The 23,275-nt window shown below is 47.5% G+C and overlaps 1 protein-coding gene across 1 annotated transcript in view; it reads left to right on the top strand.

The window, feature by feature from the left end:
- The window catches only part of UNC80 (unc-80 homolog, NALCN channel complex subunit), a 2,774,722-nt gene that overhangs the window by 1,577,619 nt on the left and 1,173,828 nt on the right, over positions 1–23,275 (top strand). Inside the window, exon 40 of the mRNA XM_069225668.1 lies at positions 6,683–6,772. Coding sequence (XP_069081769.1) covers positions 6,683–6,772 — 90 coding nt within the window. The remainder of the gene's footprint in view (positions 1–6,682; positions 6,773–23,275) is intronic.

The following is a 23,275-nucleotide window of genomic DNA, read 5'->3' as shown; positions in this document are numbered from 1 at the left end:
ACCCGTTGTGGCCCATGACAATTGTCAATATACGGACTGGCCATTGGCCCCGTTTGGACTGTTTGGCTCTGTGAGCTTGTGATTAAAGTTTGTGTTTGGGCTGCACGCCCCTAAACCCAGGTCATTTGTTTCACTTGTTTATGGGTGTGGGGCTTTTGTATGTACTATGGTCAAGTTGGATTAGGCTTGTGTCTGGTAAGTACCTCTTGCTGTGAGGTATATGACTTGTGCTGCTGTGAAGGGTTGGGGGGCGTTGCAGGGTGGGTGGAGTGGGTGGGTATGTAACTGTGCCCTTTCCTCCCTTGTTTCGTAGGTTGCGGTACTTACAGTCGTTGTCTTCGTCGGTGGTCTCGGTCGTGGAGGTATATGGCAAGGAGCAGGGCTGGCATGATCTGCAGCTCTCTATCCATGGCTGCCGCAGTGCGTTCTGTGGGACTCCGGTGCATGGTTCCTTATATTTGGTTCATTTCCGCCTGGCTTTGTGTGGCGCTAGCTCCCGCCTCATGAACTGGTGGCGGAATGGTTGTTCATAATTTGATGGGTGGGTTGGGCCTTTCCGATGGCCAGTGGTTGGACTCTGCCATCATCGTCGGCACTCCACTCCTGGCGGTGTGTGGTTCGCGGGATGCGTGTGTTTCGTTTGGATCATTATTTGGCAGTAACTGGTCCTCTGTCGGCGAAATCCTCCATGCCATGAGTGACAATTGCCCCTCCAAAATGAGAGGATGTGGAAGGCTCATCGGATCTACCAAGAGATTCTCTGACCACTGAATCCGAACCGGAGGTTTGACACAAAGGTCCAGCACCACTGGGAACCAGGATTGAGCTTTCCAGCAAGGGGTCACAAGGACTATCTCCACCTTCTGGTGAAGGACCTGGGAGAGGACTCGAGGAATCATTGAGAAGGGAGGAAAAGCATAAGCTAACTCCTCTGTCCAGGATTAAAGGAAGGCGTCTGAACTGAGAGCCTGTGAATCCGGCCTCCAACTGTAAAAACGTGGAAGATGCGTATTCAGACGAGGCGCAAACAGATCTATTGACAAAGGACCCCAAAGAAGGTTGAGGAAGCAAAACACTTTGGGATGCAACCTCCAGGCGCTGACATCCCGAAGATGACGGGAATTCCAATCTGCTATCACATTCGTTTTGCCCAGAATATATTCCGCTGTGACAGATATCTGATGAGCTAGGCAGAAGTGCCAAAATTCTTTCGCCATCTCTGCTAGCAACTTGGACCGGGTCCCCCCAAGTTTGTTTATGTGTCTGATGGCAGAAATGTTGTCCATTTTTAAGAGGTTACAACATTGTGCTCTGATTGGAGATAAAGTCCTCACTGAAAAGGATCCCGCTAGGAGTTCCAGACAATTGATATGCATCTGAAGTTCCTCCGGAGACCACGTCCCCCGTCTCCATCTGCCCACATCTGGCTCCCCAGCCCCATCTACTGGCGTCCAACTCTATGATAATCTCCGGAACTAAAGCAAAAATTGCTCTGCCGTTCCAGGCATCCATATGAGTCAACCACCATTGAATCTCTGTCCTGGCGTCTTGTGACAATTTGACTTGCTCCGAATAGGACAGGCCCCTGCGCAGGTGCAGAATTTTCATTCTCTGATGGGCTCGATTATGAAGAGGGCCCGGAAATATGGCCTGACTAGATGAGGCAAGGAGACCCACCAATCGGGCAAGAGCCCTCAAGGAAATTGAAGGAGCAGACAATGCTCTCTTTAATTCCTTCTTGATGGCTAATCTCTTGGTCAGCGGAAGTTTCAATTGCGCTGAAATAAAGTCTATTTGGAAACCCAAGAAGTTTATCTGTTGGGAAGGGATCAATTAGGATTCCTCCCTGTTTATGATAAAGCCTAGATCTTGAAGCAGTTGAATTGTCCATGTAAGATGAAGAAGAACTAGACTCTTTTCTTGCGCCATGATTAAGATGTCGTCTAGATAGATGATAAGATGAACACTTTTTTCTCTGAGCCATTGTAAGACAGGGCATATGAGCTTGGTGAAGCACCAAGGAGCTGAAGACAGGCCAAAAGGAAGAGCTCAATACTCGTAACATTTCGTTCTCCAGGAGAACTGAAGAAAACAACGATGTGGGGCGAAAATGGGAATGGTCAAGTAGGCGTCCTTGAGGTCTAATCGAACCATCCAATCCCCGTCTAACAAAAGGTCTCGAACGAGGTGAATGCCCTCCATTTTGAAATTATGGTAAACAATCCATGTACTGAAGGAACGTAGATTGAGTACCAGACGGGAACCCCCTCCCTTTTGCACCAGAAAGATTGTGCAGACGAACCCTCTGGAATGGGAGAAGGAAGGAACTATAGCTCCTTTCTGAAGCAAGGCTTCTACTTCTTGATCTATAAAGAAACTCTTGTTGGGAAAAATGGGGAGGAGGAGGAGTGAAGGACTGTTCTGGGTTTGAATAAAATTCCAGATGATAGCCTTGGATTGTTTCGAACACCCAAACATCTTGTGTGATTAGAGAACAGTTATGTACAAACAAACTTACTCTGCCCCCCAGTAGAACTTCCCCAGCCAGAATAAGAGTTACCTGCTTGAGCTGGGTTCTGATTATATTGTTCTCCTCCGTAAGGACCCCTGGGGTTGCGGCCTCTATAGCCGTGTCCTCTTGCAGGATAGAAGTTGGGGTTGTTTTGGGATCCTGAGGAACCTCTGCCTCTGTAGTATGTTCTGGAAGCCTGCGGATTGAAGCAGCCTGACGTTCGACCTCCAAAACCTCCGGCCCTGCGAAAAAGGCCACTATTGAAAACCTTTTTTGATGGAGGTTTGAGCCTTGTCTAGGGCCTAGAAGGTGGCCACATACTTGGCCAAGTCTTTAACAAATCTATCACCAAATAAAAGGCCATTTGCTGAGGGTCCTGCGTCTGATGGGGCTAACTCCGCCAATTTTGGATCTATACAAAGAAGCAGTGCTCAGTAGAAATGGAGCAGTTGGCATTATCTAAAAGACAAATGGCCCGTTGAGACCATTGTAATAGAACCTCAGTGTCTATAGCTTCTTAAGTTTCCTTAGCTTGAACAGTTAAGTCTAAAATCTTCGTAAGAGGCCTGGCAATATCTATTAATTTATCTTGACAGCCTCTCCAGGCTCTGTCGATACCCTTTTTTAGATACCTAGCGTACTTCTTTAGAAAAGTCACCATATGCGGATCAAGTTCTGGAGTTTCTGCCACTTTGCAAGGAAGAGCTGGCCGGGGACATTCTGACCGGAGAGTGTTCCGAACGTCTTTCTCAAAACCTTTCCGCTGCCTAGACTGCACATAATCGCCCACTTCTTGACAGGGCATCCATTCGGTAGACTTAGGGTGCAGAATAGCGTCAGGGTCAAACTGTAAATTCTTGCCAGAAGCTGGCATAACTATGTCTTCGGTATGATGAGCCTTGCGCTTACCCTTAGCTTTACCTGGAATCGGGGAAGAATCCGAAGTTGAAGAGTCAGAATCAGAAGAGTGTTGACTGGTCTGTACAGAGGGGGTAGCGCGACCCTGGAAAGATTCATATTCATGGTCGTTCAAGACTGAGTTAACAGTCTTATCAATAAGGTCATTAGAAGACCGGCCAGGCTCATTAAAATTGATCTCAACCGAGGTCGGGTTCCCCGAACCTGCGCCAAAACGCCTAATGCCATAATATTAAATATGGGCTGTGCAAAGGGACATAACGCTTTGACCAAGGCTTTGTTAACAGAGTCCTTCACGTGGAAGTCCAAAACTTCCACAAAGCGTTCTTCCATGTGTGGGTCGAAATGCCCAGCATCATACTCCCCATATTGATCATCTCCTGTATATTGCTCCATGATCACTTTGTGCACAAGTAAAAGTAGAGGTCCCAGTTGCACAAGTGTCAGAATTGGGGGGAAAACCCAAGTGCCACACCAAATTATTATTGTTGCCGGAATATTTGAGGAGGTGGCACTGAGAACAGTGAATTTTCCCTAGAGCAGAGCTCTGTAGTATTCTTTCAGCCCCTCTGGGCGTTTTTCCTGAAGGCACGAAGAAGGGAAATACTTTCTGAGCATTGAGGGAAAAAGGCACGTCTTCACTCTTCGAAAATTGCACTCGCACCAAACGCAGTCGTTTGTGCGCATGTGCGAATTCTTCGGATGAAATATGGCCTATCAGGATGTGCCTTCAGCCCTCCTCGCCGGCGATAAGCAGCCCTAAACCTCCACGCGCGCGCACAATACTGGCATAAAACAATGTCAGAAAACCTTGAAAGGGAACAATAACGATAGAGCCGAGAGTTTTGAGCATAAATACCATAAAATACAAGGCCATTCAAATCGGTACTTATCTCTGTGCGTTAGCAGTAAAGAAAGAGGACGGACTTGAGTGTTCTGGACATATATATGCAAGGATGGTCCCTGATTGGGGGTGAGGTTGGGGCTATGCCTCATGGGAAATGTAGTTAAAGTTTTTCATTGGCTGCTGTGTGTTTTCAGTAAAGGAAAGAGAAGCATAATCAGAAGCCTTCTGTCCTGACATAGAATCTGAAGAGAACCCACAGGAGAGACCCTAAATAGCCCTGACAGGGGGATTGGCTACCTTATCAGGAATGGACCTATCAGGAGGGGTCTCTGATGTCACCTGCTGTCACTGGCCACTCAGACTGTGAAGTCTTATATTCTGCGCAGAGATGCCGACAATTGTAGAATTTAGTTTACTGGAATGGGATGTCTGAGAGGTTCATATATAAGAAGCTGCCCAAGTCTTGAATCGAGAACAAAAATTCAGTGACGTAGTTGCCATCTTACCAGAAAAAAAGTTGCATTGTGTTTGCTTCACACATCAAATTTAGTAAAGAATGCACCTATTTATTTTAGAAGCAAAGGGCCAGATTTACAAGGCCCTTGCACCACCGGAGCGTCACGTTTTGAGATGCCCTGGTGGCACTGTGCAGTGCGCCACATTTACAAGGCAGCGCTGAGCTTCTTTTTGTGGCTTAACACAAAAGGAGTATTCTGTGTCAGAGGGGCAGTTTTCTGTGTTAGAGGGGCGTGCAATTGGTGTTGCTGTGGGCATTCCACTGCAACACCTACTGCTTTTGACGCTGCCCCAGATTTAGAAGAAGTCAAAAATCTGTGGCAGCGCCAAGAACTAATGCCACCCCAGAGGTGGCGTTAGCATGGCACAATGAGGAGGAATACTTTTATTCCTCCTCATTTTTGCTTTTTCCACATGTGCTGCATTCTGCAGCATACATAGAAAGAGCAAAATGCCATGAATGATTGTGTATGTGCAGGAAGGTGTCCCTTCCTGCGCATAAACAATCATTCAAAAATGACGATTTGCTGCTTCTATGTGTGCCGCATTCTGCAGCACATATAGTAGTGCCAAATCACCATTGTAGATTGTTTATGTGCAGTAAGGGACACCTTTCTGCACATACACAATCATTTCCTTCAATGCAGACACTCTTGTACTATGGTGCAAGGATGCCTGTTTTGGCGCGAGCAGCTATATTTAGTGCCGGTGCAGGGGAAAACACAGGAGTGCACTGTATTTTAGTAAATACGGCACATCCATGCATTTCTAAAGTGATGCAGCATGGCGCTGCAAATTTTGGCGCAGCACTACGCTGCACCACTTTGTAGTATATTGGGCCCAAAATGTCTTGAGCTGAGTATAAAAAAATAAGACTGAGCAAACCAAAATGTGTCTAAGACTAGTAAATATGAAGATGATCTTCTCTAAATATAACAATAACAATAAAATAAGCATGTGTATAGCAACCGAGAAAAGAACTGTATGGCAAGTTTGAGTGTTGTATTTGAGAATATCAAAAAATACAACAAAGTTCTAGCACTTACAGCTCAATGATATGCCCTCACGGACACCTGTCTACGATACCCACATAGAATGACAAGAGTTCTGGTCCTATTATGTTTGTAACTACTTCTATGGTGGCATGTAAAAAAGTGAGATCTTTCTGAAGGAATGGTTAATTGTCACCAATGCCTATATAAAACTAGCTTTTAATATTAGTGAAATGGCTAAAACTCTGAATGAAAGAAGACCTTTGAATTTAATCAGTGGATTTCTAATGTTCTTGATGAAATAGCTCCTGAAACAATTATTAGGACAGCATGCTCTAAACCTAATCAACCTTGGTGTTCAGATGGCCTTACTCCCTTGAAAAGGGCTTATAAATTGTAGAGAGACACTTCAATATTATTAAAATGAGGATAGAAAGAAATGCAGCAGAAGAATACAAAGCAACTAATAAGATGCCATGCTTGGATTATTATGAAGAGAGAATTAGCAATGCTGTGTGCTCTGCTAAATTAAAAGTTATAGTTGCAGGAGGACTATTGCTATGGGTAAGTAGCTTTGCATTTTGAGCATCCTTGATCTTTCAGAGGTACGGAAGGAATTGACCAGTAACACTTGGTAAGATGGCTGAGATATTTCGATCCGAGGTGCATCTACTGCCTATATTTGAACAATTATGGAATCTTTTTCTCACTCCAGGCAACACTAAGCTACATTTGACATTGTCACATTCGGGGTCTTAAGCAGTATTTAATATTGTCGTAAGGCAGCAACTGCATCAATGAGAGAAGAGGTGATACCCTCTAACTGTGCTAAGCTGAAGTCTTTAATATATTTGTATATATCTAATGACAGTATGCTTTATGTTTGCTTCTTCTCAGGAATGCCTGGAGTTTTTTAACATTGCAGAATCCCAGTCAGCCCAGTACTTTCTAATGGATAAACGATGGAATCTAATTCATTACAACAAGGTAAATCTCACCTGTAAATGTATGTATTGCATAACTAAAACCTATCCTGCTTTAACTAGTGCACTTTGCCAATATGCTTTCCAGTTCATATCTTACCTCCAATGTGAAATACTTTTTCTTGTTAAAAACCTTCATTTGTGTCTCATATATTGTCTAACCAACCTTGCATTGGCCAAAACAATGTTTTCCAAAAAATTCCCAAGATCTCTAAAACAACAGTTCACCCTATGTTAATGTCTCAGATATTTCCTTCTGTTGTTTTTTGTCAATCCTCTGAGCTTTCCTCCCTAAGTTGCTAATGAGGTCATTTTATATGAAAATATTTTATTAGACCTAGTTTTAAAATGCAAAGGTTACAAAAACGTTAAAGTTAAGTTGATGTTTTACCCATACAAAACCATAGAAATGTTGCAGAAATTCAGACCAAGCAATGACAATCTCTCCACTTTCTGACAGCGGGACCTATCAAACAGCTCCCATTGTCAGAAAGCGGAATTTTCATCTGTATTCCCTGCGTGCAAATATGTGTGCAGGGAAGGCAGATGAAAACATAGCTCCCACAAGCAGGGAGCTGCTATTAAAAGCAGCTCCCTGCTTCTAGAAGCAATGCCGGCTCCTGCAGGATGCTGGGAACTGGCTAGGACCGCGGGTGCCTTGAGGCTCCTCCCCACGGCCCTTGCCATGCACAGTTTTCTTATCAATAATTTTATTGCAAATGTTGCAGTGATAATATCAAAGATGCCATACAAGATCTCATCAGTGATATAATTTGTGGAGTAATTAGCTGTGCATGGCAAAGATGCAAGTTATAGTTACCTTAGGGCGCAAGTTATCGTTACTTAAAAAAGATCTCTACCTATAACTGCTGAATTGTTGGGTGCCTGCCATTTCAGGACTATGGGGCTTGGTCCCCGAGTCCTGAAAAATGAAAATACAAATTATATAAGGGGGCATGGTAGGGGTAGGCTGACCCCTTAGACAATCTGAACCACCTGGATTGAAATATCCAGGGAACATTTTTGTTTGAGGTTTGCATGGTCCCGCAGAATGCTTGAAGTAGTGCAAGGAGCTGCATTGACTCAAGCAAACCACCTGCAGGTGTACATGATGTGTTGACAAACCACACCCTACAGCACATGCCCGTCGCCCTGGGGAGTGGTGTGTGTGGAAAAGTCACTCCCTACCACACCCCACAGCTTATGCGTATCACCGAGAAAGTAGCTTGTGGGGATAAGCCACTCCCTCACCAAACCCTACAATGGACACTCTCGGGAGTGTTCTGTGCGGAGAAGCCACTTCCTCCACATACCCTACAATTCACACCTGTCTTACTGGGGAGTGTCCTGTGCAGAGAGGGCACTCCATCCACTCACCCTACTGCACGTTTCTGTCACCGTGGGAAATGGTCTGTGTGAAGAAGCCACTTCCTCCCCACACCTTTCAGTGCATGCCTGTCACCATGGGGAGTGGTCTCCGTAGAGAAGCTGCTCTTTCCCCATGCCCTACATCGTATGCCGGTCGCAGAGGATAGCGGTCTGTGCAGAGAAGCCACTCCCTTCCCACACCCTACAGCACATGTCCGTCACCCTGGGGAGTGGTCGTTGTGGAAAAGCCACTCTTCGCTTACACCCTAGATCACACATCCTTTGTCCTGGGCAATGGTCTGTGTGGAGAAGCCACTCCCTCCCCACATCTTAATATGTATGCCCGCCATCCTTAGGAGTAGTCTGTGTGGAGAAACTACTCATCCCTCACACCCTACAGCTTACACCTGTTGTCCTTGATAGTGGTCTGTGGAGAGAAGCCACTCCCTCTCCACACCCTGCAGTGCACACCTGTCACCCTGGGGAGTGGTCTGTGCTGTGAAGCCACTGTGCCTGAGCCGTACAGCGTACCTGCTTAGAGTAGTCCTTGAGGAGGGGGCACACCCTAAAGTGTACATCCATCTCACTGGGGAGGGGGGTGGGTTGTGCAGAGAGGGTACTCACTTCCTACACCCTACAGTGCATACCTGTCTTCCAGGCGAGTGGTCCTACAGTGTACGCCTATCTCCCTGGAGAGTGGTCTGAGTGGAGAAGACATTCCCTCCCACACCCTGCAGCTTATGCCCATCACCCTAGATAGTGGTTTATGTGTAGAAGCTACTCCCTCACCGCACCATACAGTGAACTCCCCTGTTAGTGGTCTGTGTGGAGAAACTGCTCATTCCCCACAGTCTACAATGCCATCCCATCTCCCTGTGGAGGGGCCTGAACACCCCACACCACATTCCCCTCACTCTAGGAAGTGGTCTGTGTGGAGAAACAACTTCCTTCCTACACCATGCAGTGCATGCCTATCGCCCTGGGGAGTGATCACTTTCCCCACACACTACAGCTCACACTTGTTTTCCTGGGGAGTGGTCTATGTGGAGAGGACACTCCCTCTCAACAACGTACAGCACATGCCTGTTGCCATGGGAAGCAATCTATTCAGAAAAGCCATTCCCTCCCCACACAGTATACTGCTCGCCCTTTGCCTCGGGGAGTGGTCTGTGTAAAGAAGTCACTCCCTCCACACACCATACAACTTACGCCTGTTGTCCTAGACAGTGGTCTGTGCAGAAAGCCACTCCCTCCCCACACCGTACCATGCACGCCTGTCGCCTTGTGGAGTGGTCCGTGTGGAGAAACCACTCCCTCACCACACCATACAATGCACACCTGTTGACCTGGACAGTGATCTATGCAGAATAGCCACTCCCTTCCCACACTGTACTGCGAACGCCCCAGGGAGTAGTTTGTGTTGAAAAGCCACTCCCTCCCACACTCTACAGTTTACTTTCATCACCCTTGATAGTGGTTTGTGCAGACCAGTCACTCCCTCACCACACCCCAACAGCACACACCCTGGGGAGTTGTCTGTGCGCAGAAACCACTCCCTCCCCACACACTACAGCTTACACCCCTCAGCCTGGGGAATGGTCTGTGTGGATAAGCCACTCCCTCACCACACACTACAATGTACGCCTGTTGACTTGGACAGTGGTCTATGCAGAAAGACACTCCTTCCACACACTCTTGAAAGCACTCCCGTCTCCTTTGGGAGCGGCCTATGTAGAGAGGGCACTCCATCCGCACACCCTACAGCACACTCCTGTCACCCTGGGGAGTGGTCTGTGTGGAGAAGCCACTTCCTCCCCACACCCTGCAGTGCACGTCCATTGCCCTGGGAATTGGTCTCTGGAGAAGCTGTTCTTTCCTTATGCTCTACAGCGTATGCCATTCACCCTGGAAAGTGGTCTGTGTGGAGAAGCCACTCCCTCCCCACACCCTAGAACACACACCCATTGCCACGGGCAGTGGTCTGTGTGGAGATGCCACTCCCTCCTCACACTCTACAGCATATGCCTGTCTTCCTGAGGAACGGTCTGTGCGGAGAAACCACTCCCTCTCCACATCCAACAGCTTACACCCGTCGTCCTGGATAGTGGTCTATGCGGAGAAGCTACTCCCTACCCACACCCTACATTGCACACCTTTTGCATTGGTGAGCAGTCTATGTGGAGAGGGCACACCCTGGGGAGTGGTGTGTGCAGAGAAGCCACTCCCTCAATGGACCCCACAGTGCACACCCAACTCCCTGGTGAGTGATCAGTGCGGAAAAGGTACTTCCTTCCTACACCATACAGTGCACACCCGTCTTCCCGAGGAGTGGTCTGTGCGGAGAGGGCACTGCCACTCCGCAACCTGCAGCGCACACCCATCACCATGGGCAGTGGTCTGTGTGGAGAGGCCACTCCTTCCCCATAGCCTACAGCATATGCCTGTCATGAATAGGAGTGGTCTGTGCAAAGAAACCTCTCCCTCCCCACACGCTACATCTTACACCCATCACCCTAGATAGTGGTCTCTGCGGAGAAGCCACTCTCTTCCCAATCCCTGCACTGTACCCCTGCCCTCCTGGGAAATGGTCTCCGCAGAAAGGGCACTCCCTCCTCACAACCTACAGCGCAAGCCTCTTGCCATAGGAAGTGATCTGTGCTGAGAAGCCACTCCCTCCCTAGACACTACACTGCTCACTTCTTGCCGTGGGGAGTCACCTGTGCAGAGAAGTCACTCCCTCCACACACCCTACAACGCACATCTGTTATCCTGGACAGTGGTCTGTGCAGAAAGTCACTCCCTACCACACTCTACACCTTACATCTGTTGCGCCGGATAGTGGTCTGAACAGAGAAGTCACTCACTCCCCACTCCTTTCTCACACCCTACAGTAGACACCCGTCACCCTGGTGAGTAGTCTTTGTGGAGAAACCATTCTCTCACCTCACCAACAATGCATGCCTCTTGACCTGGACAGTGGTCCATGCGGAAAAGCCACTCCCTTCCCATACCATACAGTGTACACCCATGACTCTGGGGAGTGATGTATGTAGAGAAAGCTCTCCCTTCCCACAGCTTATGCTCATTGCCCTGAATAGTGGTCTCTGCAGAGCAGCCACTTTCTCCCCACAACCTACTGCGCATGCCCATTGTCTGGGGAGTAGCCTGTGCGGAGAAGCCACTGCCTCCCCACACACTGTAAGGCACATATGGCCCCAAGAGAGGGCACTCCCTACCCACATCCTACAGGGCACGCTTGTCTCCTTGGGGGGTGGTTGGTGCAGAGAGAGGGCACTCCCTTCACACACCCTACAGTGCCAGCTCATCTCCCTGGGCAGTGGTCTGTCCGGAGGGGGTTCTCCATCCACACACCCAACAGCTCATCCTCTCCTCTGGCCAAGAGCACCCTCTCCCTGACTTCGCACTGACGATCAACCTGCCGATTGTCATTCTGTCTGCTGGTTGATTTTCACATACAGAATGACAATGGCCAGTCTCAGCATGCGATGAGCCTCCTCCTGCCCCGTCCTTTGGCAGGGCATTCTATTTTTATTCAAGGGCTGTAGCATCGCACCAAGGACCAATTTCTGGGGGGCATGGGGCCTTGGAAGAGGGTCTTGCATTTTAAAATATTTTCAATAGACTTCAGAGTCTATGAAGCGCAGCACAGAGTCTAAGTAGCACAGTGGGATAATGTACCTCCTGCGAAGCACAAGATGTAACATACAGATCAAATAGATGTTTTTAATGTAGATAGGTCAGTGGGTTACTGCTGTTGTTATATAGCACCCTTTGTTACTAGCAGTTGTTTTACCCCAGTCTCTCATTATTCTAAAGTTGTTAAATAGGGTTCTTTAAGATAATAATGCTTGCTTATTAATAACAACAGCCCCAATTACTCGGTTATGTTTTAAATCCTGAGTTCAGAATACCAGTTGTAAAAAAAACTACTGTGTTTTTCGGTAAGTAGGCTATAATCAGCTCCACTGGAACTATGCAGCAGGGGAGGGACAGATTTTGCAGCAGGATTGACTAAATTATGTGGAAAGAAAAGGCATACTATGTGGCACATTTTATGATAGTATTACTTCATTATTTTGCTTAGGTTGCACCTCATCTGTACAGTCTATCCCCCAAAAATAGCACTAAGCAACAGAATGGCCACCAGTCAACCTTTGTAAAGGGCCTTCCACTGAGCAGCAACACCTGTCATGCAGTTTTAATAACTTTTGAACCAGTTGAGCTAGAAACAACATTTCCGCCGATGCCAAGGGTGCCAGAAGACCGCCAGTGCTGGCGGTCTTACACCCGCCATATTATGGACACTGCAGGATTTCCACCACAATAAGGGCGGAAATCCTGCAATAGCCCTGCTGGTGGAAAGTGGCGCCCTGGCGTTGCTGTAACCAGCACTGCCCCGCCAGTAGGACGCTGCCAGTCGTATTAAGGCCATTAGTATGGCCTGGCGGTGTCCTGCTGACAGGGCGCTGCTGGCGGTCGCATCCTCCCTTCCTGTTCCCTGCTGGACGACCCCCACGCTGGACAAGGTAAGCCGGGGTCCGACAGGGGGGGGGTTGGAGGGTGGCGGTGTATTGTGTGAGTGTGTATGTGAATGTAAGTATTGCAATGTATGCGTGGTTAAATGCATGTGAGTGAATGCGTGTCTGAAAGTTGAAGTCAGTACATGTCTGCATGTCAGCGTGTATGCGTGCCTGAATGGGTGTTTGGATGTCTGTATGAATGCGTGCCCGAATGCATGTTTGTATGTCTGAGTGAATGCGTGCATGGAAGTGTAGGTGAATGGGTGTATGCGTGCTGCTTGTGGGTGTCTGTGTGCATGCATGTGGGGAGGGTGTGTGTGGGGTGAGGGGCTCTGTGACTGTAGGGAGGGTGGGGGTGATGTGAGTGTGTGTGGCTGTGTGCGTGTATGGCTGTGGGGGTGGGGGCAGTTGTGTGCTGTGTGCGTGTCTGCGTATGCATGAATGGGTGTCGTGTCTGCGGGTGTGTGCTTATATGGAAGTGTGGTGGTGTTTGTGAATGAGTCAGGGGCTGGGGTGTGTGTGTTGAAATGGGGGGATGGGGTGTGTTTAAATAGGGGGGTGAGTTTGGATGGGGTCGAGTGGGGGGGTTGGATGCTTGCTTGGTGGGGGGGGAGCTGCCTACCAGTGGTAGGGAAGGAATTCCCTGTCATCGGTGAGCCCTAACACCATGGTTTTCGTGCCGTTGCTAATGCTCCCGAAACCATGGCGGTAGGCTGGCACATAATGCCGCCGGCGGTACTCTGTGGGCCCGGCGGTTCATACCGCCATAGCGGTATGAGTGGTGATGTGTCGGGTTAGCAGCGGCCAACCCGCCACACTCATAATGTGACGTGTTATACACCGCCAGCCTGTTGGCTGTGATACTGCGACATTTTTGACCGCCAGGGTCATAATGACCCCCTTTATTTTTTTAAATCTGCAGTTATGCAGCAGATGATGCATTATGTGGAAAATTCGGCTAATCCATAATTATGCTAACAATGTTGGGGCCGCACAAACCCATAATTCCTGTGGGACTGCCTATAATTTTGCTTTCCATAACAATCTGGGCCACCTATGGGGTTCACATGACAACTGTCTGCCTATTAGTTCACTAATGGCTCTGTCACAGCAATGGGGGAGAGGACAGGAGTGGTTCTAAATTCATATAAAAAAACTATTGCTTTTAATAAGAACTTCTCAGTACAGCGTTATAATGTGACATATTCTTGTGAAAGCTTTTGGTGTTAAAGAAATACACTTTCTTGAATTATGAATAGACTTTATCATATTTTACGTGATGTTTGTTTGATGATTTACATGGTATTTTTGTGTCTTGGTATGTGCACGGGCTCTGAGAGCCTGTCTTGGCTCGCCCTGTTAATTTGCTGGCTGGCCACCTCTAGGCGTGGCTATCATTCTTGCAGCCTGTGCAGTGCACCATGCCTTGAGGCAAAAGCTCGCCAAGAGATGATTGTCGGACAAACTGGTAGAAAAGTATAGCCTATGAATGGAGGCATTTCATTTGAGTGCAACCCAGACCTGTAAAGTTTTTGTTTCACCTTTTCGAGTTAATGGAGAACAAAGAGAAGAATTAGAAATGCCTAAAATAGCATTACTAATCCCAAAATCATATAGTCCCACACATTAATCTGCCAGACAAATGCTCTGTGCTGGAACCTTGGCTGGATTTCTCCATCATTTTCCAGCATTCTTTGAAAAGTAACCTTTTCTTAACAAACATTGAATTTCTGACTGTATGTATATGTTAATTCAGTAGCGCAACCCTAGCCAAATAAACGCAGAGTAATGTACAAGATCCAAGACAGAATTTATGTCTGGATACGTATGCTAAATCATTGCAGGGCATATTTTCTAACATTTTGTGCAACACAGCGTAGTAAGGGAAGTAGCAGTACTTTGTTGTGTGAAAGGGAAAGAGCAGAGCATCACCATATTTTCAAAGATATGGTGCATTGTGTAGGAGGCTGGCCTGGCTTGTAGTGGGTACCAAGGGGTACTTACACTCTGTACCAGGTCCAGTTATCCCTTATTAGTGTAGAAGCGGTGTTTCTAGCAGCTTAGGCTGACAGAAGGTAGCTATAGCAGAGCAGCTTAGGCTGAACTAGGAGACATGCAAAGCTCCTACTATACCACTGGTGTCATATGCACAATATCATAAGAAAACACAATACACAGAAATACTAAAAATAAAGGAACTTTATTTTTATGACAATATGCCAAAAGTATCTCAGTGAGTACCCTCAGTATGAGGATGCCAAATATATACAAGATATATGTACACAATACCAAAAATATGCAGTAATAGCAAAAGGAAGTAATGCAAGCAATGTAAAGTTACAGTAGATTGCAATAGGAGCACATAGGTATAGGGGCAACACAAACCATATACTCCAAAGGTGGAATGCGAACCACGAATGGACCCCCAAACCTATGTGAGCTTGTAGAGGGTCGCTGGGACTGTAAGAAAACAGTGAGGGTTAGAAAAATAGCCCACCCCAAGACCCTGTAAGGTAGGTGTAAAGTCCACCTACAACCCCCAGGGAGCACCGAAGTCGTGATAGGGGGATTCTGCAAGGAAGACCAACACCAGCAAAGCAACAACAGTGGATTTCCGGACCTGAGTACCTGTAAGACAAGGGGACCGAGTCCAAGAGTCACGACAATGTCGAGAGTGGGCAGATGCCCAGGAAATGCCAACTGAGGGTGCAAGGAAGCTGCCACCGGATGGAAGAAGCTTTGTGTTCTGCAAGAACGAAGAGGACTAGGAACTTCCCCTTTGGAGGATGGATGTCTCACGTTGTGAAGAAGCTTGCAGAGGTGTTCCCACGCAGAAAGATCGCAAACAAGCCTTGCTAGCTGCAAGGGTCGCGGTTAGGGTTTTTGGATGTTGCTGTGGCCCAGGAGGGACCTAGGTTATCGCCACTTGGATGAGGAGACAGAGGGGGCGCCCAGCAAGTCAGGGAGCCCTCACAGAAGCAGGCAGCACCCGCAGAAGTACCGGAACAGGCACTTAGAAGAGGAGTGAACCGGAGTCCACCCGAAGTCAGAAAAGGGAGTCCCACGACGCCGGAGGACAACTTAGAAGGTTGTGCACTGCAGGCTAGAGTGTCGGGGACCCAGGCGTGGCTGTGCACAAAGGAAATCCTGGAAGAGTGCACAGGAGACGGAGCAGCTGCAAATCACGCAGTACCCAGCAATGCAGTCTAGCGTGGGGAGGCAATGACTTACCTCCACCAAACTTGGACTGAAGAGTCACTGGACTGTGGGAGTCACTTGGACAGAGTTGCTGAGTTCCAGAGACCACGCTCGTTGTGCTGAGAGGGGACCCAGAGGACCGGTGATGCAGTCTTTTGTTGCCTGCGGTTGCAGGGGGAAGATTCCGTCGACCCACGGGAGATTTCTTCAGAGCTCCTGGTGCAAGAAGGAGGCAGGCTACCCCCAGAGCATGCACCACCAGGAAACAGGCGAGAAAGTCAGCAGGATGAAGCGATACAAGGTTGCAGTAGTCATCTTTGCTATTTTGTTGCGGTTTTGCAGGCGTCCTGAGCAGTCAGCGGTCGATCCTTTGGCAGAAGGTGAAGAGGGAGATGCAGAGGAACTCTTATGAGCTCTTGCATTCGGTATCTGAAGAATTCACCAAAGCAGAGACCCTAAATAGACAGAAAAGGAGGGTGGCTACCTAGGAAGGAGGATAGGCTAGTAACACAGGTAAGAGCCTATCAGAAGGAGTCTCTGACGTCACCTGCTGACCCTGGCCACTCAGAGCAGTCCAGTGTGCCAGCACACCTCTGGATCCAAGATGGCAGAGGTCTGGGGCACGCTGGAGGAGCTCTGGGCACCTCCCCTGGGAGATGCAGGTCAGGGGAGTGGTCACTCCCCTTTCCTTTGTCCAGTTTCGCGCCAGAGCAGGGCTGGGGAATCCCTGAACCGGTGTAGACTGGCTTATGCAGAGATGGGCACCATCTGTGCCCATCAAAGCATTGCCAGAGGCTGGGGGAGGCTACTCCTCCCCAGCCCTGACACCTTTTTCCAAAGGGAGAGGGTGTAACACCCTCTCTCTGAGGAAGTCCTTTGTTCTGCCTTCCTGGGCCAAGCTTGGCTGGACCCCAGGAGGGCAGAAACCTGTCTGAGGGGTTGGCAGCAGCAGCAGCTGTAGTGAAACCCCGGGAAAGGTAGTTTGGCAGTACCCAGGTCTGTGCTAGAGACTCGGGGGATCATGGAATTGTCTCCCCAATGCCATAATGGCATTGAGGTGACAATTCCATGATCTTAGACATGTTACATGGCCATGTTCGGAGTTACCATTGTGACGCTATACATAGGTAGTGACCTATGTATAGTGCACGCGTGAAATGGTGTCCCCGCATTCACAAAGTCCGGGGAATTTGCCCTGAACGATGTGGGGGCACCTTGGCTAGTGCAGGGTGCCCACACACTAAGTAACTTAGCACCCAACCTTCACTAGGTGAAGGTTAGACATATAGGTGACTTATAAGTTACTTAAGTGCAGTGGTAAATGGCTGTGAAATAACGTGGACGTTATTTCACTCAGGCTGCCGTGGCAGGCCTGTGTAAGAATTGTCAGAGCTCCCTATGGGTGGCAAAAGAAATGCTGCAGCCCATAGGGATCTCCTGGAACCCCAATACCCTGGGTACCTCAGTACCATATACTAGGGAATTTTAAGGGTGTTCCAGTATGCCAATGTGAATTGGTGAAATTGGTGACTAGCCTGTTAGTGACAATTTAGAAAGCAGAGAGAGCATAACCACTGAGGTTCTGATTAGCAGAGCCTCAGTGAGACAGTTAGTCATCACACAGGGAACACATACAGGGCACACGTATGAGCACTGGGGCCCTGGCTGGCAGGGTCCCAGTGACACATACACTAAAACAACATATATACAGTGAAATATGGGGGTAACATGCCAGGCAAGATGGTACTTTCCTACACAACCCCACCCCCCTAAACGAAGGACAATAAGACTAGCCATGACCTGATGAGTCTTCATTGTCTAAGTGGAAATATCTGGAGAGTCCATCTGCATTGGAGTGGGTACTCCTAGGTCTATGTTCCACTGTATAGTCCATTCCCTGTAGAGATATGGACCACCTCAACAATTTAGGGGTTTCACCTTTTATTTGTTTTAGCCAAAGTAGAGGTTTGTGGTCTGTCTGAACAATGAAGTGAGTGCCAAACAAGTATGGCCTCAACTTCTTCAGTGCCCAGACCACAGCAAAGGCCTCCCTCTCTATGGCAGACCAACGCTTTTCTCTAGGGGTCAACCTCCTGCTGATAAAAGCAACAGGTTGATCCTGGCCCTCAGAATTGAGTTGTGATAAGACTGCCCCTACCCCTAATTCAGATGCATCAGTTTGAACAATGAATTTCTTGGAGTAACATGGGCTTTTTAGGACAGGTGCAGTGCACTTGGCCTGTTTGAGCTCCTCAAAAGCTTTCTGACAGCTAGCTGTCCACAATACCTTTTTAGGCATCTTCTTGGAAGTGAGATCATTAAGTGGGGCTGCAATGGAGCCCTAGTTTTTAATGAATCTCCTGTAATACCCAGTGAGGCCTAGGAAGGCTCTCGCCTGGGTCTGAGTTGTAGGGGGAACCCAATCCATGATTGTCTGGATTTTCCCCTGAAGTGGTGCAATCTGTTCCCCACCTACCAGATATCCCAGATAAACCACTTTACCCTGCCCTATCTGGCACTTTGAAGCCTTGATAGTGAGGCCTGCCTTTTGCAGGGCCTCCAAATCTTTCCACAGGTGGACCAGGTGATCATCCCAGGTGGAGCTAAAGACAGCTATATCATCCAGATATGCTGCACTAAAAGCCTCCAACCCTTGCAGGACTGTATTCACCAACCTCTGAAAAGTGGCAGGTGCATTTTTCAAACCAAAGGGCATTACTGTGAATTGGTAGTGCCCTCCAATAGTCGAAAATGCAGTTTTTGCTTTAGCATCCTCTGATAACTTGATCTGCCAATACCCTGCAGTCAAATCAAAGGTGCTTAGATACTTGGCAGATGCCAGTGTATCTATGAGCTCATCTGCCCTGGATATAGGGTGATCATCAGTTTTTGTTACCTGGTTGAGACCTCTGTAATCTACACAAAACCTCATCTCTCTGTTCCCATCTTTTGAGTGAGCCTTTGGTACAAGCACCACAGGAGAGGCCCATGGGCTTTCAGAATGTTCAACCACTCCTAGTTCAAGCATTTTCTGAACTTCTTGTTTTATACAGTCCCTGACATGGTCAGGCTGCCTATAGCTCTTACTTTTGACAGGCATGCTGTCTCCAGTATATATAGTGTGCTCACACCAAGATGTGGTGCCTGGCACAGTAGAAAAGAGTTCAGAGAACTGACCTAGGGGATTTATGCAGTTGTCTTTCTGCTCAGCAGTAAGACAGTCAGCCAAAACTACACCTTCCACTCGAGCATCCTGTTCTGTGGAAGAGAAGGTTTTTACTGGCCTTTTTCATGTACTCAGCCATTCTGGATCTTAGGCCGAGTACATAGTCCACTATGTCTTGCTTGGGAGCTTTTAAAGGTTGTTCCCAACCCTCCTTCACAAGTGTTAGGGGACCTCTTATAGGGTGTCCAAATAGGAGTTCAAAGGGACTGAAGCCCACTCCTTTCTGGGGTACCTCCCTGTAAGCAAAAAGGAGGCAAGGTAACAGGACATCCCATCTCCTCCTGAGTTTTTCAGGGAGTCCCATTATCATTCCTTTGAGAGTTTTATTAAACCTCTCTACCAGTCCATTTGTTTGTGGATGATAAGGTGTGGTGAATTTGTATGTTACACCACATTCCTTCCACATGGCCTTCAAGTATGCAGACATAAAGTTGCTACCTCTGTCTGATACCACCTCTTTTGGGAAACCCACCCTGGAAAAGATTCCCAGGAGGGCTTTTGCCACTGCAGGTGCTGTAGTGGTCCTTAGAGGAATAGCTTCAGGATATCTTGTGGCATGGTCCACTACCACCAAGATAAACCTATTGCCTGAAGCAGTAGGAGGGTCAAGGGTGCCAACTATGTCAACCCCTACCCTTTCAAAGGGAACCCCAACCACAGGTAGTGGAATAAGGGGAGCCTTTGGAGTGCCACCAGTCTTGCCACTGACTTGGCAGGTCACGCAAAATTTACAAAAGTCTTTTGTGTCCTCTGACATCCTAGGCCAATGAAACAGGGGGACAAGCCTTTCCCATGTTTTAATCTGACCCAAATGTTCAGCCAAAGGAATGTCATGTGCCAGAGTTACGAGGAACTCTCTGTACTGCAGGGGAATGACCAATCTCCTGGCTGCTCCAGGTTTTGGGTCCCTTGCCTCTGTGTACAAGAGGTTGTCCTCCCAGTAAACTCTATGTGAGTCACTGACATCCCCATTTTGCTGTTTGACAGCTTGCTGTCTGAGACCCTCTAATGTGGGACAGGATTGCACACTCAGCTCCTCCCTGGCAGGCCTCCCTCCACCCAAAAGCTCAGCAGTGTCTGCTGACAGCTCCTCTGGTGAAGGTTCTGCACAGGGGGGAAATTATTCTTCCTTAGAAGTAGAATCATCTGTAAAGGGAGGGATAGTGGGTAGGGATTTACCCTTACTAACCCTAGCTTTAGGGAGCACTTGGTCCATTGTTCCAGGATCCAAGTCACCCTGTCCTTTTTGCTTTTTGGCCTGAGCCCTTGTCAAAGCAAAAATATGCCCAGGAATGCCCAGCATTGCTGCATGAGCCTCCAACTCCACTTCTGCCCAAGCTGATGTCTCTAAATCGTTCTCTATTAGACAGTCTACAGGTAAATCTGAGGCAACCACAACTTTCTTTGGACCAGTAACCCCCCCTCCCCAGTTGAGATTCACAACAGCCATGGGGTGGCTAAGAGTGTTGTTATGAGCGTCTGTCACTTGGTACTGGTGACCAAGTAGGTGTTGTTCAGGGTGTACCAGTTTCTCTATTACCATGGTAACACTGGCACCTGTGTCCCTGTAGGCCTGAACCTCAACACCATTGATTAGGGGAAGTTGCTTGTACTTATCCATATTAAAGGGACAAGCAACCAAGGTGACCAAATCAATGGCACCTTCAGAGACTAACACAGACTCTGTGGTCTCCCTAACAAGACCAACCCCAACTAAATTACCAAAAGTGAGCCCAGCTACTCCCTTGGATTGGCTATTAGTAGGTTTGCTCCCACCACCACTGCTATTACAAGGGGCACTAGAGGTTGCAGTAGGGGTTGTGGTAGTGGGAGGCTTGGTGCTTTTCTTTGGACAACTGGCATCAGTTGTCCAATGGACATTTACTTTACATAAATAGCACCATGTTTTTTTTTACTTGATTAGAAGAGGATTTGGACCCACCACCCCAACCAGAGTGTTTTTGTGGGCCTGATGAAGACTCATTTTTAGATTTGTCCCCACCCTTGTCTGAAGACTTACCATCCTTCTTCTTGCCATCCTTGTCACCCCCTGTATGAACTTTTCTGTTCACTCTTGTTCTGACCCATTTGTCTGCCTTCTTTCCCAATTCTTGGGGAGAGGTCAGATCTGAGTCCATTAGATATTGGTGTAACAAATCAGACACACAGTTATTCAGAACATGCTCTCTCAGGATTAGATTTTACAGGCTTTCATAGTCAGAAACTTTACTGCCATGTAACCACCCCTCCAAGGCCTTCACTGAATAGTCAACAAAGTCTACCCAATCTTGTGAGGACTCTTTTCTGGTTTCTCTGAACTTAATCCTTTATTGTTCAGTGCTTAAGCCAAATCCATCCAAGAGTGCATTCTTCAAAACTGTAAAATTATTGGCATCACTTTCTTTAACAGTAAGGAGCCTATCCCTACCCTTTCCACTGAAAGATAGCCATAGGATAGCAGCCCACTCCCTTTGAGGGACCCCCTGTACCATACAGGCCCTCTCAAGTGCAGGAAACCACTTGGTAATGTCATCCCCCTCCTTGTAGGGGGGAACTATCTTGTGCAGATTCCTGGAATCATGCTCTCTAACAGGATTACTATCAGGAATACTGCTGCTGCCACCATGGGGTCCAAACCCCAACCTCTGTCTCTCCTTCTCTAAGTCTGTGCATTCCCTGTCTAGAGCCAGCTGTTGCTGTTTAAGCTTCAGCCTGGTCTCTTCCACTCTCAACTTATTGAGTTCCCTTTCTAACAATTTGTCTTGAGGGTGGGTGGGTTGGGAATGCTTTGACACAGAAGAAATATTGGATTCAACAGAGGGAGACCTGCCTCTTACAGCTTGCACTCTAACAACCTGGCCTTCAGGAACAAAAACATTCCTACTATGATGGGAGCTTCTATTACTACCAGCATTGCTAGGTGGTCTGTTAAGGGGCAGAACAGGAAGAGAACCCTATACCACTCCCTCAAGGGGCTCCCCTGAGTCAGAGTGTGAGCTATATATCAACTTTTCAGATGAGGTGCCACCCTGGGCCTTATTCTCAATAAGCATATTAGACAGAAATTCTCTAGTGGGATTCTTTCCTGCACTAAACCTCTATCAATGCAGAGACTCCTTAGGCTCTTAAAGTTAAGATTATCATAAGTTGTATTGACCAAATTAAGAGGAGTTCCTACACCAGACATGATAGAAGAAGGTTTAGAGACAGATAAAAGAGAGAAATATTTTCCGGACTTTTTAAAGAACAGAAAAAAAACTTTTTCAACTTTTTGAAACTTTTAGAAAGATTTAGAAGTACTTTTCAGCACTTAGCAGATAGTGTAAGAGAAGAAAAGCAAAACTTTTTGGTTAGGTGTACATACACTGAGCTTGTTTTGTATATTATTCTCTTATGAAAAGTACAATATGACAAAGTGGTAAGTAGTTACAAGTACTAATCCCACCGCTGCACAACCAATGTAGGAGACTGGCCTGGCTTGTAGTGGGTACCAAGGGGTACTTACACTCTGTACCAGGTCCAGTTATCCCTTATTAGTGTAGAAGAGGTGTTTCTAGCAGCTTAGGCTGATAGAAGGTAGCTATAGCAGAGCAGCTTAGGCTGAACTAGGAGACATGCAAAGCTCCTACTATACCACTGGTGTCATATGCACAATATCATAAGAAAACACAATACACAGATATACTAAAAATAAAGGTACTTTATTTTTATGACAATATGCCAAAAGTATCTCAGTGAGTACCCTCAGTATGAGGATGCCAAATATACACAAGATATATGTACACAATACCAAAAATATGCAGTAATAGCAAAAGGAAGTAATGCAAGCAATGTAAAGTTACAGTAGATTGCAATAGGAGCACATAGGTATAGGGGCAACACAAACCATATACTCCAAAAGTGGAATGCGAACCACGAATGGACCCCCAAACCTATGTGAGCTAGTAAAGGGTCGCTGGGACTGTAAGAAAACAGTGAGGGTTAGAAAAATAGCCCACCCCAAGACCCTGTAAGGTAGGTGTAAAGTGCACCTACAACCCCCAGAGAGCACCAAAGTCGTGATAGGGGGATTCTGCAAGGAAGACCAACACCAGCAAAGCAACAACAGTGGATTTCCGGACCTGAGTACCTGTAAGACAAGGGGACCAAGTCCAAGAGTCACGACAATGTCGAG

This window comes from Pleurodeles waltl, chromosome 3_1, assembly GCF_031143425.1.
Source record: "Pleurodeles waltl isolate 20211129_DDA chromosome 3_1, aPleWal1.hap1.20221129, whole genome shotgun sequence".
NCBI classification, from domain to species: Eukaryota; Metazoa; Chordata; class Amphibia; order Caudata; family Salamandridae; genus Pleurodeles; species Pleurodeles waltl.
The sequence above is the reverse complement of the archived record's forward strand: the minus strand, read 5'-3'. Positions and strand labels throughout refer to the sequence as shown.